The 16,583-nt window shown below is 37.6% G+C and overlaps 1 protein-coding gene across 2 annotated transcripts; it reads right to left on the reverse strand.

Annotated features, from left to right (window-relative positions):
• Positions 1–682: 682 nt before the first annotated feature.
• On the reverse strand, positions 683–14,687 carry LOC18424283 (coatomer subunit alpha-1). Of its 2 annotated transcripts, XM_020676658.2 has the most exons (5): positions 14,414–14,687; positions 14,224–14,330; positions 13,904–14,130; positions 4,672–5,166; positions 683–3,962 (listed from the first exon to the last, which is right to left on the reverse strand). In XM_020676658.2, the coding sequence occupies exons 3-5, from the start codon at positions 14,109–14,111 to the stop codon at positions 1,015–1,017; spliced, it is 3,651 nt and encodes a 1,216-aa protein (XP_020532317.2). In that variant the 5' UTR covers positions 14,112–14,130; positions 14,224–14,330; positions 14,414–14,687; the 3' UTR covers positions 683–1,014. The 2 variants fall into 2 exon arrangements, with proteins under 2 accessions (XP_020532317.2, XP_006828935.2); XM_006828872.4 differs by lacking the exon at positions 14,224–14,330.
• Between the last annotated feature and the right edge of the window lie 1,896 nt (positions 14,688–16,583).

The raw sequence follows: 16,583 nt of genomic DNA on the forward strand, positions 1-16,583 counted from the left end.
ATGATTATGAATCAATCACATTCATAAAAGTGAAGCATATACAAATTGAAATAAAAATATAAATATAATTAAATGGAATAACTAATAATATGACTTGCAAGCAAACGATAGATCTATTACTTTCCCAAAAAAATAAGATAAAACAAACCACCCATCAAATAACCAAATTAGGTTCGAGGGACCATCATATGGCATTGGCTTCAGGAGAACCGAGAGAGGTCCCATTTTATCTTCCTATCAAAGGATTACGACATAGGCATCGATCTCTTTTTCCGGTCTCTTTTTCGTGCTATTTTTGCAACACATCAATTTATATGCAAGGAATTGCAAAACATGTTCAGTCAAGTTTCCTCTTTACTTGCTCGAACCCACCCCCCAATTACTCAGGCACAACAAGAAATCAGGGCACAACAAGAAATCAGGTTTCAAGGGACTCCTTTATTCTTGTCTATAGCGACTACAATTTAGAGGACCGGAACTTTTCATATGCAAATGCACACTGGCAAAACGTGCAAAACGTCTGTTCAAAAAAACTACTGAAACTTGCCAATGCAGCAATGTCATCAATCAAAACATTTGCCACTTCAAACCACGGGAAGTTACTAACAAATGAGGAGACCCTTCACGAGTTCCTTTATCATTCACCCCAATAGCGACATTTTTGTAAAGCATTTCTCCAGCAGGAAAAAACAGATCAACTTTTCCACCTCCGAAAAATCATAGTTTATGTCAATTTTACAAGGCATCTTATGACCGCAATGACAACAAAGGCACAGTAGAACCAGATTAAACAGTCAAAATCCTCAGAATAACAAGCTGTTTATTACGCAGAACCTGACAAAAAGGGAAATCATAATTGAATTCAAAGACCAAAAATATTCAGAAAGGTAGGGAAACTATACATACCATATACTCCTAGCCTTATCATGAGCTCCTCCAAGACCTCGAGATTCCACTTGAGAATTGTGATGCCACTTGAGAATTGTGCAAATAGATGTGCATCAGTCGAAATTATCATCTCACCTGAGATGGAGAGCAGAGAAGGCCAGAGGCATCTGACCCAACCATCGCAAGGTCACAGATGGGGCAAAGCTGGCCTTCAAGTACAGGTACAAACCTAGCCATACAATAAGGGCAAGCAACATCCTTTTGCCCACGATATATAGGAACAAAAGTAGCCCCACAAACCACAAAAGGGTTCCTAAAGTCATAATTCAATTCATTAGCATCTTTCATGTTTCTCTCACAAGCCTGCAAAAGTTGGCGAGCCTTGGTCGCCTGATTGGCTGGTGGATCTGTTTCCAAAATCCGCCTAGCAAAATTTGCGGCTGTAATATAGTTCCCTCCCTTGAAGCAAGCACCCATGGCAGTCATAAGTGCAAGCCTGAGATGTATTCTTTGAAGATTGCAATGAGTAAAGTAAGCTGCCAACTCTTGCTGCTTTTTAAGATCATCCCTCACCTCACGTCTCCTCACCTCCATCCGAAGCCCCAAAACATACTCCTTTGCTATTACAATGAGCTCCTTGACTTCATCAGCATCCCTTCTAGAATCAACCACAACCACAGGGATAATGTGCAAAATATTGAGGAAGAGCCTCAAAGCCTCAGTGAACTTCCCTTCAGTGGTGGCCTTGTATGCACTCCTAAGCTTATCATCCAACATGGAGAACCGATAAACCAATTGGGGTGGGGCCCGCACATTGGGGCTAGCTGACTCGCTCCACCCTTTCTCAACAGCTATGGGCACCACAGGGGCAGAAGCAAACGCCCTGAGATATGAATGGCTTCCCATGTGCAAATCCAAGAAGAAAGGCTTAAGAGGAGCAAAGTTCTTTATACCCAATTGTCGGCTTAGCAATCGCATTGCAGTGTCAAAGTTCCCAGCTGCCGCATGCTCACCTGCAAGAGAAGATTTTTGGGTCCAGATTTGGCTAACAGGCATACCTGGTGTTGGGGCCACGAAAACAGTTGAGCGCACATTGGTTGAAGCATTTGCACTCTCGACTTCAGGAGGAAGCTCCAAGTCTTCGAGATCCCAACCTCCCTCCTCACTCTTTTCCTCTTGTTCTCCTCCTCCTTCAACCTCTGCGTCCACATGTCCATTTTGTCCACTTGATTCCACGATATCCAAATCTTCACCCCAATCAGCAACAGCAGCTTCTTCTTCCTCTTCATCCCCTCCTCTTCCTGTGTTATCCAACCCACCTTCGAAGATGCCCTTCATAACTCTTAACAAGGGCCAATCCCCACCACAAGAGATGGGTGGAGGTGGAATGAGTAAAGAAGCTTTCTTTCCTTCAGGAAGAGAGGGAACGTTGTCTCCCAACTCAACTGCAAGCTTCTCGGTAACTTCAGTTAGCCCATGAATGGCAGCTGTAACATAGGCAAGTGGGAGATGACCCGAGTTTTCCAAGATCTTGACTCGCTCATGAATGTCACCAAGATATAGGGCATTGTGGAACTGCCCCATAACATCATTCTTTATCTCCGCTATCCTCAACATCTTTGACAACTTATCCATGTTTCCAGTGATGAGATATAAGAAGGAGAGCCTCTCAAAGTTCTTTGTCCTTTGGTACGCGTATTCTACAATGCTAGCATTTCCTTGTCGGAGGGCCTCAACACCCAACCTATACCAATGGTCTTTCTCATCAATCTCCTTGGCTGACGCAACAGCAATCTGTATGTTTCCACTCTCTAAGGCTAAATTGAAGCGGGTTTTCTCATCCCTAACAAAATGGAGGGCAACTTCAGGGAAACCTTTCTGTTGCAGATATGCAATCACAGCCTGCCCACAGAGCTGCGAGTTCCTGATCATACTCATCACATGATCATATCTCTTCCTCAGCAAAGAGAGCTTGAAAACATACTCTGTTGCATCAATGGCTATCACCCGGTTCTTCCCGTCTCGATCCAAGCAATTGATGGTGTTCCCCGAAACCTTTGTGATGTATATGGGAACATCAAGGGTCCGGATTATACCACTGTCTCCATTGGGGAGGCAGTACTTGATATGATTCAGAGTTGTGTATATGAAAACACCATTGTCATCCCATGCACCACTCTTAACACGAATGGTCTCATGCAGTGTGCACCTGTGCAAGAGCTTTTTATTTGCTATAACAATTGCATGCTTACTGAGTAATGCAACACTCTCCATGTCATTTGACCAAACAACATACTTGATAAATGGAGTCTGGAGGTCTCCAATAATTGTCCGCTGCTGAAGATCAAAGATGACCACCCTATCCTCAGCACGACAAAGCAAATTACCAGTGCCAGCATAGTATATAGCATCGGCAGCAATGGGGAGAATGCTCTTTTTTACAACTTCATTTTTGAGGTTCTTAACCAATGCTTGATTGTTACTCTTGTCAAGCACAGCAAACCTGTTGCGAGCAACAAAGACAGCAGACCCCCCCACACCTCTTTTCGCTTCTTGGGAAGTGTCGCCCCTGCCCATGCTATCCTTGGGCACAATATAGAGTTCATAAGATCCACCCTCCACATCTGAGCAGACCAAGAGAGCATTTTCAGTCGGGCTATATGAAAGAGTTCGTGGACTTTGGTTCAGACTGGTGGAGCCAGGCCTTCTTATGGGTATCACCTGGTTGTCTTTTTGGGACGAGAACTCATAGCAGCGTAAGAAACGGTCTTTAATGTAATATAGAGAATCACCACTAACCGCAAAAGCTGGGCGTTCTCTCTCCAGCTTAAAGACTATCATGCCACTATCATGACCAGCTGCCAAGAGATTCATTTCGGGATGAGCAGCAAGAATCCAGAATCGATCATGTTCCCTCCGGAAAGTCTGTACCCCTGTGCGCTTTGTAACATCCCAGACACGTATGCTTTTGTCTTCAGAGTTGGACACTATGATGTCCTGTCGTGCATGGAACATCACACATGACACATTATTTGTGTGCCCTCTCAATGTGTCCACTTCCCAGGCCTTTGTATCTGAAAACAGCACAAAAGTTTTTTGTTGAAGTGGTTAACTGTTCTATTATACCATTTAAGATTAAAAAAAACACAAAAACATCACAAACGTAGGTAGCCATTTATGATACAATGGCCCGCTACAAAAAGGAAAAGACAATGTCATGAAATAATTAATTGGAAACTATATGATAGATTTAGAATGAATCCAACGGATTATGTGAACGCCAGATTCCATTGGATCACCAGTCCATTGTGTGGTGACAGCGAGGGGGAGTGGGGAGGAGGACAGTGGGTCTCACTCCCCATTGGAACTGGTCATAACCCCTAGTGCTGCTCACACTCGCCCACCATCCCCATCCAACATTCCAGTCGACTGGATGATCCAACAGCCCATGGTTGCTCCATCATCACTGAAGCATAATGTTATTTTTTCCATAGTTAGACCTAGGTTTTTAAGGGCTCAAAACGTTTTTTTTTCTTTCTTGAAATTTGTTCACAACATGAATCCAAAGTAATTTGAAAATCTTCAGATCAAAAAACTCCCTTCAATGACCAAAATATTCTGTTTGTTTTCTGTATTGTTCACAAGGTGAATCAAAGGTGATCTGAAACTTTTCTGTTCAAAAAGATTCCCTTAACCATTGTTTTAGGTGCGAGACTGTGCAATAGGGTAATCTCACAAACGATTGAATTATAATTCTACAAATGGGTTGGCATCAAGCAATACCATTCATTCGCCACAGTTTCACTTGTCGATCATCCGCTCCAGAAACAATAAGTGGCAGGCTGGGATGGAACGCAGCCCAGTTGACACCCCGGTCATGGCCTTCCAACACATATTTCACGACGGCATCCACTCCCCCAAATAACTCTGTGTTCATTTGAGTTAGCCTTAATATGTCATCTGCTGGAGAAACAGTTTTCTTCCTCAGGGCACCTATATCCCATACTCGAACTGTCTGATCCAGGGAAGCCGATACAACCAAATCCTCTTTAGGATGGAAAGAGGCGCACATAACATAGTGATTGTGACCAGTTAGCACAGAGATGCATGTGCGTGACTGCCAGTTCCATATTCTGATAGTTTGGTCATCACTTGCGCTCACAATCCAAGGGTACTCATTGTGAAATTGAACTGTTCGGATATAATCAAGGTGCCCAAGAAGAGTAAAGAGGCACCTGTGCATCTTATAGTTCCAAACTTTGATCTTGTAATCATCTCCTGCAATAGTAGATAAAAGGGTTAGATAAGCACCATGATCAAGGACCAACCGAATTACTTCTTACAGAGGACTCCTCGCATTTAATCCATGCCATTACCTATAATCATGTAAAGTGAAAAAAATTGTGCTAATTACAAGCTTAAGCAGTAATGAGTCCAATAATGCTGTGGCCACAGGGAAGGACATATAGGTGATTTTTAAACCATACATGTGCCTATTTCATGTTCCAACTTCCAAGTGCTATGCATGATAGCCCCCACCACACAAATACAAGCTTTTATCAAGGAAAGCCCCATGCATGTATCTTTCCCTGGTAACCTAGACCATATTTGCCAAAGTTGGTATGGGCACAGATAATTTTCTAAGTACGCTTCAACTGGTATCCTGGGATAGACAATAGTGCAATGTGGGTGCGACATTGAAATAGCTAGGTACTAAATAATTATGGATATGACATTGGTACCTCATAATTACATTTATTTTCATAATATGCCTAAACCTATATTTATTACAAAACCAGTGTTTTGAAATTTGCATTGGAGACTGCTTCAGTTTGGCAGGAGAAGAGAGTGCTTCAATGATTCGATCAATTTGGGGGAGGAGTTCAGATGTTTATTTAAAATAAAAAATAATATTTCAAAATTTAAAAGACTATATAAAATCATCATATAAACCTACACATTTAAAAAATTATACATAAATCTAGAAAATAGCACGCCAAGTCACACTCAAAATAGGGATTGTATACTATAAGACTATTTATTTCTGGTATAAGAAGGTCACAATCACTTCTAACCATCAGATGTGAAATCAGACGGCTATTGGTGTGTCACAAAGTTCGAGGATAACTTTTTTGGACTTTGGAAGGTGTCAGTAGCACACCTCTAACCACCTAATTGCATGTCTAAGAGTCAAAGGTGACCGTGAGTTCCTTGTACCGAAAGTAAATGCCCTTATTGTATAATTTCCTACAAACTAATATGTAAAAAGCAAGTAGAGCTCAAACAGAGAGCATATACTATGCTCCACGGGAGCATACTGTCCACCTACCTCCTCAAGTGAAAAAGCTATTTATGAGATATTTTGGAACTTAAATATTGGGATCCACTTAAGAATCACAAGATAATCAATTTTAAAAAAAATTGGATTTTGAGCTCTTTAACACTTAGAGTTGGCTGTCCAAAAATTAGACAGTTTATGCTCGATTTTAAGATTTTATTTTTTCAGGCTCACATGGCATGCTTTATTTTTCTCTAGTTTTTTCGAAGTTGGTCACTAGGTTGAAGACAAATCATCCCCAAAATCTGAGGTCCTAAAAATACTCCTGTAGTGAGATTTTTACCATAGGGAATAAAAAGACAGTATGCGCCTGCAGGAGTGTGAAAACATTTTGACACTCAAATATTGTGCAAGATGCATATTGAAAACAGTTTTCACGATCCGTAGGGACACCAAATAAACATGCCACCCTGCCTCATTCACCATGTTTTAAGGGGGTGAGGCTTCAAAAGAAACTCCACAGTCATTCTCCTTCCCTAAAAAGCAATATCCACCACGGAATTACGGCTCCAAAAAATGCACCTTCTCCACACATTTACAAAATAGTACCCAAATTTAGCAAACAACAAGTGAAGTCATAAATATTACAAAATAAAATGTGAAAAGCAAGCAAAGCTGATATAATGCACAAAATCAAGTTGGAAACTGCTTTGGTGCCCCCGTAGCGTGCCAAACAACTCTGCTGCCTCAACTCATTCAAAATTTATGGTTCCACCATCATTCCAAAATCAGATCTGAACCATCAACCATCAATTGAAATGGAGACTAGATCTAGGGGATTTGGAGCAGCTTCGTTAATGCTGCTTCACCTCATTCACCATTTTTTGATGGGAGACTCCCAAATAAACCTCAACATTGTTCCCCTAACCTCCAAAAGCAATATCCCACAAATGAAACAAGGATTTAGAGCCATCATCCCAAAATCAGATCTGAACCATCAATCGAAATGGACACTAGATCTAGGGGATTTGGAGCAACATAGGAGCTCAAACTCAATTTTTTGTGATGGCGTATAACTAAAAGGCATTGCATAGTTCTGAGGGTCCCCATCCTATCAAAAGAAGGTGACGGGTTGAGACAGTATGGTTGTTTGGAGCCCACAGGGGGCACACCATTAACACACATATACATATTACATAATATATATTATGTCTTAAAGAAAGAAGGTATCTACCATATGTAATATGGGGAGAATAATAGTAGAAAAAATAGTATGGAAAACTTTAAGTAATAAGATCACATTTTTTTTAACATATTTCCAAAGGAAGAAAGTAAAGGGAGAGAATATGTGCTAACATGAGACAGTAAGATGTACTACCTACTGTAGAGAGAGAAAAGAGGAACAGGAATGTCGCTAAATGTTTTTTACAAGGGATCTTAAAAGCAGGACCCTTTGTTATTTTCTTTTCTTTTTTGTTAAGCTTGGATGCAAGAAAAGTTGGGTAAAGGAACCAGAAACATATTTCTATTACTAGATTTCTAGTGCCATGTGGAATGGTTTCTACCAAAATTCCAAATGTGTTACCAGTGTCCTAGAAACACATTTCTGTAACATCTCTCTCCATTCCCACAGGGTGGTACTTGAAAGGTAGTAAATGGCATGATTTTTTTCTTTTTTTCTCCTTTTTTTTTTTTTTTTTTTTTTGTTGTGTGTGGGTGCAGGTTTTTGGGTTGTTTTTTTGGTGTGTGTGTGTTGGGGGGGGGGGGGTGGGAATGGTTGAGGAATTGGCTTCTAGGGATCTAGAGGGTAGCCATTAAGAATTAATAATAGGTAGTATCTTGCAATCATCACATCAAGAACCACACAGCTCCTACAATTTCTATGGGAAAAGTTTCTAAGAAATGGAAAGTGGATACATAGAGCTCGAATTTAAGGCTTGCTATGAGGCATCAAGCTCCTTAATCAAGATTTTATACACCCCCAAACCTCTGGATAATCTCCTTGCAACAAGCGTTGTTTTTTCTTTCGACCTTGAGGATTTTCCAGTAGAAAGTAATATGGGAAGAATTCAGTTTCATAGAGCTAATTAGGCAGTTGGAAATCAACAACAACAAACATATGTTTTTTGCGTCCGCGGTTGAATCTGCAATCTTGATGCAAATAAAAATTGGGGTTATCAAAATTTAAATTTATTTTTTTAATTTGATTTTTCTTAGGAATAGGAAGAGCGCTATGATAAGTTAAGTAGTAGAAGGGAGGATTTTGGGGCGTGAGTTGTTAAGTGAGAGGATTTTGGTGCATGATTGTTAAGTGGGAGGATTTTAGTGTGTGATTGTTAAGTGGGAGGATTTTGGGGAATAGATTAAGAACTGATCTTTAGGGAAGGATTTGGGAGGAGATAGAGATTCATGTGAGAGGAAATAGGGAGATAGACGTGAGAGAGGAAATAGGGAGATAGGCATGAGAGAGAGATAAGGGAAAGATGTGACTTTTTAGAGAGAGTTTATTTTTTATGGGTTCTTTTATATTTATTTATTTATTTTCTTCTAAGTATATTTAACGGGAAGAGATCCCTCATTGTAAAAAGAATTTAAATTTAAGTAAAGAATTTGGATCTTTTGGGGTGGACTCCATTGTAGACCTAGAGAAAGGGTATATTCTCTCACCCTTTATTATAATTTTTTTTTAAAATATTTCTCCTGACATCAGTTGGAATTAGAGCCAGTAAGATCCAGTATCAGAGCAAGTAAGATCCAGAACCGAAAGCTAATCATGCTATGGATAATCAGTTGGGACAAGTTTTAGAAAATTCGACCAAAGTCATGGAGGATGTTCAAACCAAATTTCATCGTGAAGAATGTGCTTGCAACCATGAAGATTCGACTCCAGATTTTGTTGTAGAGATGAATCGAGTCCCACGACCGACTCAACATGCCGATTCAGAATGCAATGGTCAAATTGTGATACAAGAAACGCGATCTGAGTAAGCATCTAGATGATTTTGGTATTCAGTTCGATCTTCTCAAGTCTTATAAAGAACTTGAAAAATAAATCACAATTGAGCTCGAGATCCCAATGTTCTACTTAAAGATGAGCAAAAAGTATTTTATGAATCGGTTTATTGAAGAAAAAGTATCGAGGCGCACGGTGGGATTGCATCACCAACTCGTCAATTGGCTTCAAGCTCGAGGTTGAGCGTCTCCCAACCCTGGTAGAATGATGCAAATAATTGGGGTTATCGACAAAAAAAATTCCTTCTCAAGAAAAAGTTTATTTTATTTTTAAAATTTTTATCTTATGAATAGGAAGGGCGCTAGGAAAAGTTAAGTGGAAGGAGGGTGGATTTTGGTGCGTGAGTTGTTCAGTGGGAGGATTTTGGTGTGTGATTGCTAAGTGGGAGGATTTTGGGGAATAGATTAGGAACTAATCTTTAGGGAAAGATTTGGGAGGGGATAGAGATTCCTGTGAGAGGAAATAGGGAGATAGACGTGAAAGAGGAATAAGGAGATAGGTGAGAGAGAGAAATAAGGGAAAGATGTACGTGACCTTTTAGAGAGAGTTTTTTTAATAGGTTCTATTCTATTTATTTATTTATTTATTTATTTATTTATTTATTTATTTATTTAATTTCTTCTAAGTGTATTTAAAGGGAAGAGGTCCCTCATTGTAAAAAGAAGAGAAATTGGATTTGAGTAAAGAATTTGGATCTTGTGAAAAGATCTTTTGGGATGGACTCCCTTGTAGACCTAGACAGTATATTCTCTCATCCTTTATTATTATTTTTGTTTTACTTGTTTCTCCCTGCATCAAATCTTCAGCTATTTTTCCCTTCCATCCATGTGCTTCCATCTTAAGAACTACTTTAGTACCGTATAGAGTTTTGTCACGGCAGTGATGAACGAATTGAATGTAAGCTTACTTTTTATCCTACAATATATTAATGATTTGGGAAGTAGGTATGGGGGGTAACACACAGAGTTGCAGACAGATTTCTATTGAAAATGTAATAGCCAAATTCTCTATCTTTCATACCTTATCATCCTGCAAGATGGATTCACCTAGTTACTCATCAGAGGCAACAGATTAGACATTAAAATCATATAGCTCATATGTCTCTCAGTTTAATGCAGTAGGTTATTTAACAGAACAGCATCCTCATTACTTCACTTGGTTATTTATATCTATTCATTGTAGCAGAAGCCAGTAAAATCAACCCATCTTAAGTTTCATGTTTAGTCATGTGTATATAACAAAAGACACACATAATAACAATCATAGAGAGGTTTTTCGTTTGCTTTTTGTTTTTGTTTTTTTTTTTTGGTGGTTTATATAACAAAAAAAGACTTGTGGGATATGTGACCTTTGCATAGGTTCAGTCCTATGGATTTCAGGTAATTCTATGGAATTTTTTTCTTTATGGCATCAGAGCCATAGGTTCAATCCTTTGGCTCCCTGTTTCTCTCTACCCTCTTTAGGCAGCAAAGCTTGGTGGTTCATGATCTTCCTATTTTTCATCCAAAGAAAGAGACAGATAGAAAAGAATGGGTTTGTACAGAAGCCTATCCCAAACCAAAGATAGAATCATGGGGATGTGAGTATTACAGTGAGTTTGGAGGAAAATTGTATGCCTTATCAGAATTATACTAAGCCCCCAAACAAATTTTGCTTGCCCAGTCTTTGTTGAAATATCAGAAAGGAATTTTTAGGGGTTGATTATAAAGTCATAAAAAATAAATTTGCAGTACAATAGAAACCCCGAAGGATTGAAGATTCTACTCCTATTGCTAGTTCTACTACTCCTACTTTGCTTTCTGAGAAAAATACAGCCGAAGAAGAAGAAATAGCAGGATAAAGCAAGATGATCACTTGGAAAGAAGTGTTATTGGGAGAAAACAGCAAGCAGGAAGACAGGTGTGCAACCTCTGGTTCTTATCGGATTATTGAAGAAGATTCAATAAGCTGCATATCCAGTGATGAAGAGTCCAATGAGACACTTGGTCTTTCTGAAGAAGAAACACAAATTAACAAAATCAAATAAATTTTTACAAGTGACTATAAAGGAGATTTTCAAAATCTATTTGAAAAACAATCCAAAGAAGAAGAAATTTCGAAAGAAAATATGTATAAGATAAGAAAAATGGCACATTCCAAATATCTTTCGTTAGTACTGGCAAAAATTGCCATAGATGGAGGAGAAACCTGGAAAACAATAGAATTGTTTTTGGATACAAGTGCTAACATAAATTTTTGCACTAAAGAATTATAGAAAAATTGGGTGAAATATTCACAAGGGCAAGAAGTCGACACAATTAATGGAAGAAGAAAATTAACAGAACTTGCCATAAATGTCCCAGTGAAAAGAGAAAAAATAATTCTAGGGAATTTTGTTAATATTGAAGATGGAAGATATCAAGCCGAAATCGGTTTTGTAATCCTAGATGAAATCAACCCTTATATACTATCTAGAGAATTATCATTACTATAGAAGGAGAAAAGGAAATTGTGCCTCGAATTCCCCCCACTTTCAAAATGAGGACTAATAAGATTCAAGGAAATCTTTATATAATAAAAATTACGAAGGATGTTCAAAAACTAGAAGAATAACATGAAAAATATGAGATAATCAGACAGATAAATGGCATGAGTCTAGAAGCCAGTTCAAAATTACTGGATATAGAAAGAGGTTACAGAAATTCTCAAAAAAATGTTGTATTCAGCATCCCTCACAAAATTGGGATAAAGATACAAAAAATCCTTTTGGAATTTGATTTTTTTTTTGGATGGGAGGGGGCTTTTAAATTTAAGGATGCGGGAAAGCCCAAGGACTCCACTTGGCATGGGGAGTAAAGAGCCAGAAAGTAAGGAACCTACTACAATGTTAACAAAGGAGTGGGTGCTTCATGCATTGGAAAGAGGCAAAAGTGGCTTTGAGCAGCTATCACCCACGGACAGATTAACATTTAATAACAACTTGCCAAATAAGACAGCATAGGAAAGTCCAATGCCCATTAAGTATAATAGGACAATTAAATTCCCCTTGAGAAGAAAAAAGCCTTCAACCTCCCCCTCAAGGGGTTAACATCCAACTCACTTTCAATTCCTAGCCAGAGGGAAGCCAATAAGAAAAGAGAGATGAAAGATGGATGTCAAAGACTTTACCCAGGCTCTTCTTTAGCCCCGTTGCATGGCATTCAGCCCATGCATGACAAGCGTCTTCCTCCCAACAGAGTATTAAACCAGATTACCAGAAGTGGAGCCTTCTGAAGGAATGCAATTCGGAGAATCAGTTCAATCTAGGTAAATTTAAGAGACCTTGGTGCAGTCAACAGAGCTTGGCTCCATCAATGGTTAATAAATAACAATCACATGATCTTCTGTCTCTCAATTATGAAAACAACTGGGGGAACTTGTGAAATGAAATAGGAATAAGAGGATCTCAAAAGAGAAAACATGAATAGAATGAGCACTTCAAAGGGAGAATCAAGCAATATTAGTAATCATGGGAAGCATAAAACTCAAATAGAATGTGTAAGGAAGGTAGACAGGTAGTGGCATAGTGATACTCCAGTTAAAGAGCATATGTGAGGAGCTGAACGCCAAAGCTTATTAGTAATTTGGCTTTTCTTTAATTGTGCAATCAGAGCATATATTTGCGCCTTTGTATTCTTCGAACAAATATTGGTTGTAGATCACAATAAAGTATTTATTAATCCAATTCACAATGTCATCGATAGTCTATAATCATGTCAGATCAATGCACTCTCAGATGGAAAGTAACAAACAGTGGCATTAAAGAACATTTCTTTTAGAGAGAAGATGTGAAAGAACATTATGAGGAAGACAATTTTTTCTCCTTCATCATAGGTTGCACAGGGACCTCAACTCTTAAATCTCGACAAATCTAAATTCTATTATACCAACTCACTTGAATTCCATCATGCAACAAGCATTTCAAAAAATAACCATAATAAAATTAGTGATTCAATCCCCTGCGATTACATCAATACTCTTAATTGATGGTTGATTCTAAGGACCCACAGTGACCCTTGTCATGTGAAACATGAAACCCATTTAGCAGTCGAGGGCTCGAGGTCAACAGTAGAAAGTTTAGAGAAAAGAAGAGCAAGGCATCAGCATTAGCAAAAAGAATGGAACAACCTCTTGTTATGAACAAGAGGAACCATTTATTTTAAGTAAAAGTAAAACCATAAAGTAAACATAGGGTAATATGAGCATTTTTCCACAGTACAAAACACCATTGGAATAGAACTAAAACCATTTTCAGAATATTAGAGAATAAAGTACACTTTCAGAATGAATACAAATGGAGAAATGCAATTCAAAAATTGTTGCCAACAAAATCACTTTCACACTGTAAATCCGTTGATCTGAACAAACGTCTGTGAAAAATACATTGAAAAAAATAATCAAAAGCAAAGATAGAAGGAATGATTCCATGACAAGAATGAGAATCTATTTACACATGCATTCCTATTTGCATGCATTATACTTTCTAATAAGCTGCTCACCACCTATCATCGGTGAATTGATCGTAATGCCAGAAATATCACCATATCACTCATTTCATAGATTAATTCCTCACAATGAAAACACTTAGAACTATAAAATAACTTCTATATAGGAAAATACTGAAACTTGCAATACAGTTCTTCAGAAGCATGGCATGAGTATAGAGAGAGATCGAGGGAGAGAGAGCGAGAATGTTGAGTGCGTACCTCCTGAGACAAACAAAGGCTGAGTCTTGTGGAAATGCACACCACGAACAGGCCCATCGTGCTCATCAAACCTATCAATGAGGGTACCCATGCGATAATCCCATAGCTGAATCACGCCACTGTGAAGACTAGCCAGAATCCATGGCCGCTTACTGTGAAAGCTCAGACCCTTAACCCTATTACTCTTTGTTTCGAATTTCGTCAGCATGATTCAAAATTCTGTGCAACTGAAACAAAGAAAACATTTTCTCCATGAATACTCAAACCGATAGAAACTGACCATAAACACTCATATACAATCATGGAAGATACACAAATACCACAATCACATCATTCCTTGGGAAGATTTCAAAGGAATCGCCTGGATCTTGAATTGATTAGAAAGTGAACAAAAGCTTCAAATTTTTCTGGATCTAGAGAGCCAGATCTGTTACATTACAAGGGGAAATAAAACGCATAGATCTAGAGAGAGAAAGCGAGAGAATTGAGTAAGAAAATTGGGAAACAAACCTCAGATCTGATAAGAAGAAAGCGGAATCGAGAAGATGAATGAATCAATCGTTCCTCTTCTTCAACATCAGATATGATCCAGGAGTTGCAGATCCTTTTAGGGGGAGAAAGCAAAAGGTAAACCCTAATAATATTTGTTCCGTGCTCTGCCCCGTCTCTCTCACAAGAGCCCCACCCTCTAACACAGAAGCAGAAGCAGAAGCAGAAGCAGAAGCAGTAGCAGGAGGAGAAATGCTATAGAAAAAGGGCAACAGGACTGACGCGACCTATTTTCGGTTTGCACTTTGCACCAAATAAGAGATAAAAGAGTGAGAGAGAGAGAAAGGAGGCCGGGGCCGGGGCCGGGGGCGTCCAAATTTTTAACCACGGTCTTTCTTACAAAACCTCATTAATTGTCGTGAGTTGTGACTCACGCATATATTTTTTTAGATATTTGTGTGAAAATCTTATTCTATTATTAAAATCAAATGTAAAATATATATTTTACACTCAAATCTATTTTTGAAGTATATATTGTATTTTAATCTTATTTTCTTTTCTATATATCTAATTTGTGAGTTGACACTTTTCAACATCTCACATCTGTTAAAGGGGTGCAGTTTGGATACGGATGCATCCGTAGCTGTAGAGGTATGCGCCTTCAAATTGTATCATAGTATATAATTTTGATTTAAAATATTTTTAGTATTATCTCAAAATCTATTTTTTTATCTAATTTTAAAATTTAAAATTTAAAAAATAATTAAAATCAAATAGATCTATAAATATATGAAAATCTTGAAAATAGACAGTGCAGATAATATGTTGTAAAATGCACTATTTTTTTAGACTTAAGATCTTTTTATTTTTCATGGTCATACATCTCGATGTCGAGATGTTCAATCAAAGGGTTTTGCAACATTAAAACTACCTTTTCTGATGGATTTTTGAGCTGCATCCGTAGCTCTACATTATAAGGTTGCAACCTTATATAAACATTTTCCTTGTTAAAGAATGCCCCAAAAAATTTATGCAAAAAATAAAAAACTAAAATATCCCTAATTTTTTAAAATGTGTAGGGCGAATTTTGGTTTTTCTTTTACTTGATTGTATTTTTAATATTGTTTACATATGGTGAGAAATATGGATGTATAAAATTGGAGTTTAATATTATATATAAAAAATAAAATTAAAATTAAAATGCAACATTCAAAATGAAAAGTGAGATCTAAATATAAAATATAAAATGGGAAATTGTATACAATGAGATCATTTACCTTTAGTATAGGGATGTCGCAGTTATTTAGATCCATCTTGTGTGAAATCCGATAACTTGGATGTGTCACAAAGTATGAGAAAAATTATTTTGATCTTTGAGCGTGATCAATGAAATAAATGCAACTACCTAATTTCACATCCAATGATCAAGATTAATTGTGACCATCTTGTATCAAAGGCAAACAATCTATTTATATACTTTCTCATATAAAATATAGGGAAAGGTTTATATAGAGCCGACGCTCTAAACAATCAAATTAGAGCTTACCTCAAAATTTTCACTTGACCAGGTTGTTTTGATTCCCAAATATCCTCATTGATCATCTCAACATCAAGATGCATGAAGATGAGAAAAAAAAATGGATTTCAAGTTTTGAAAATAGTGTATTTTGTAACTCATTTTTTTATCGTTACTTTATTTTGAAAACGGGGTAGGGGTTGTGCTAGTAGCACCACTTGTACCACGGATAAAGTTCAGGCTTCCATTCTCATCTAACGCATTAAAAAAACCACTAAAGATTTCAAAAAACGGGTAGGGGATCTTCATCCCCCACTGAATTACCCAAAACAAAATTCAAATTTTAAATCTTTGATAGATCTGTCGATCTACACTATTTTTTAAGCTTTAAACTTTATAAATAAAGATAAAAATATATTTTAAGGCCATCACAAAGATTTGCAGTATCAAAACTACATTTCTCAAAACTATTTGAAGTTAGGCTCCAATTTTATTGTTTAGAGCCTAGGTTCTATTCAAACAGCACACTAAAAAATATGAAACTACTTTTAAAATTCTTAAATTAAACAGATTTTTATATCAACATTTATTTTTTATTTTTCTTATAAGATAAAAAGAAGTTGGATTCCACACCAATTACCTTTAAAAGAGGTTCCAAGCCACGAAAAACTAAAT

The sequence above is a fragment of the Amborella trichopoda genome, chromosome 9, assembly GCF_054954075.1.
Source record: "Amborella trichopoda isolate Santa Cruz 75 chromosome 9, AtrichopodaSantaCruz75HAP2 v2.0, whole genome shotgun sequence".
Classification (NCBI taxonomy): domain Eukaryota; kingdom Viridiplantae; phylum Streptophyta; class Magnoliopsida; order Amborellales; family Amborellaceae; genus Amborella; species Amborella trichopoda.

Excerpts from the sequence above, each read along its gene's own strand:
- LOC18424283 (XM_006828872.4), bottom strand. The coding sequence starts at position 14,111 with ATGCTGACGAAATTCGAAACAAAGAGTAATAGGGTTAAGGGTCTGAGC. Across the intron at positions 5,167-13,903 it reads GCCTTTGTTTGTCTCAGGAG|GAGATGATTACAAGATCAAA; the intron begins GTACGCACTCAA and ends CTACTATTGCAG. Across the intron at positions 3,963-4,671 it reads GAAACTGTGGCGAATGAATG|ATACAAAGGCCTGGGAAGTG; the intron begins GTATTGCTTGAT and ends TGCTGTTTTCAG.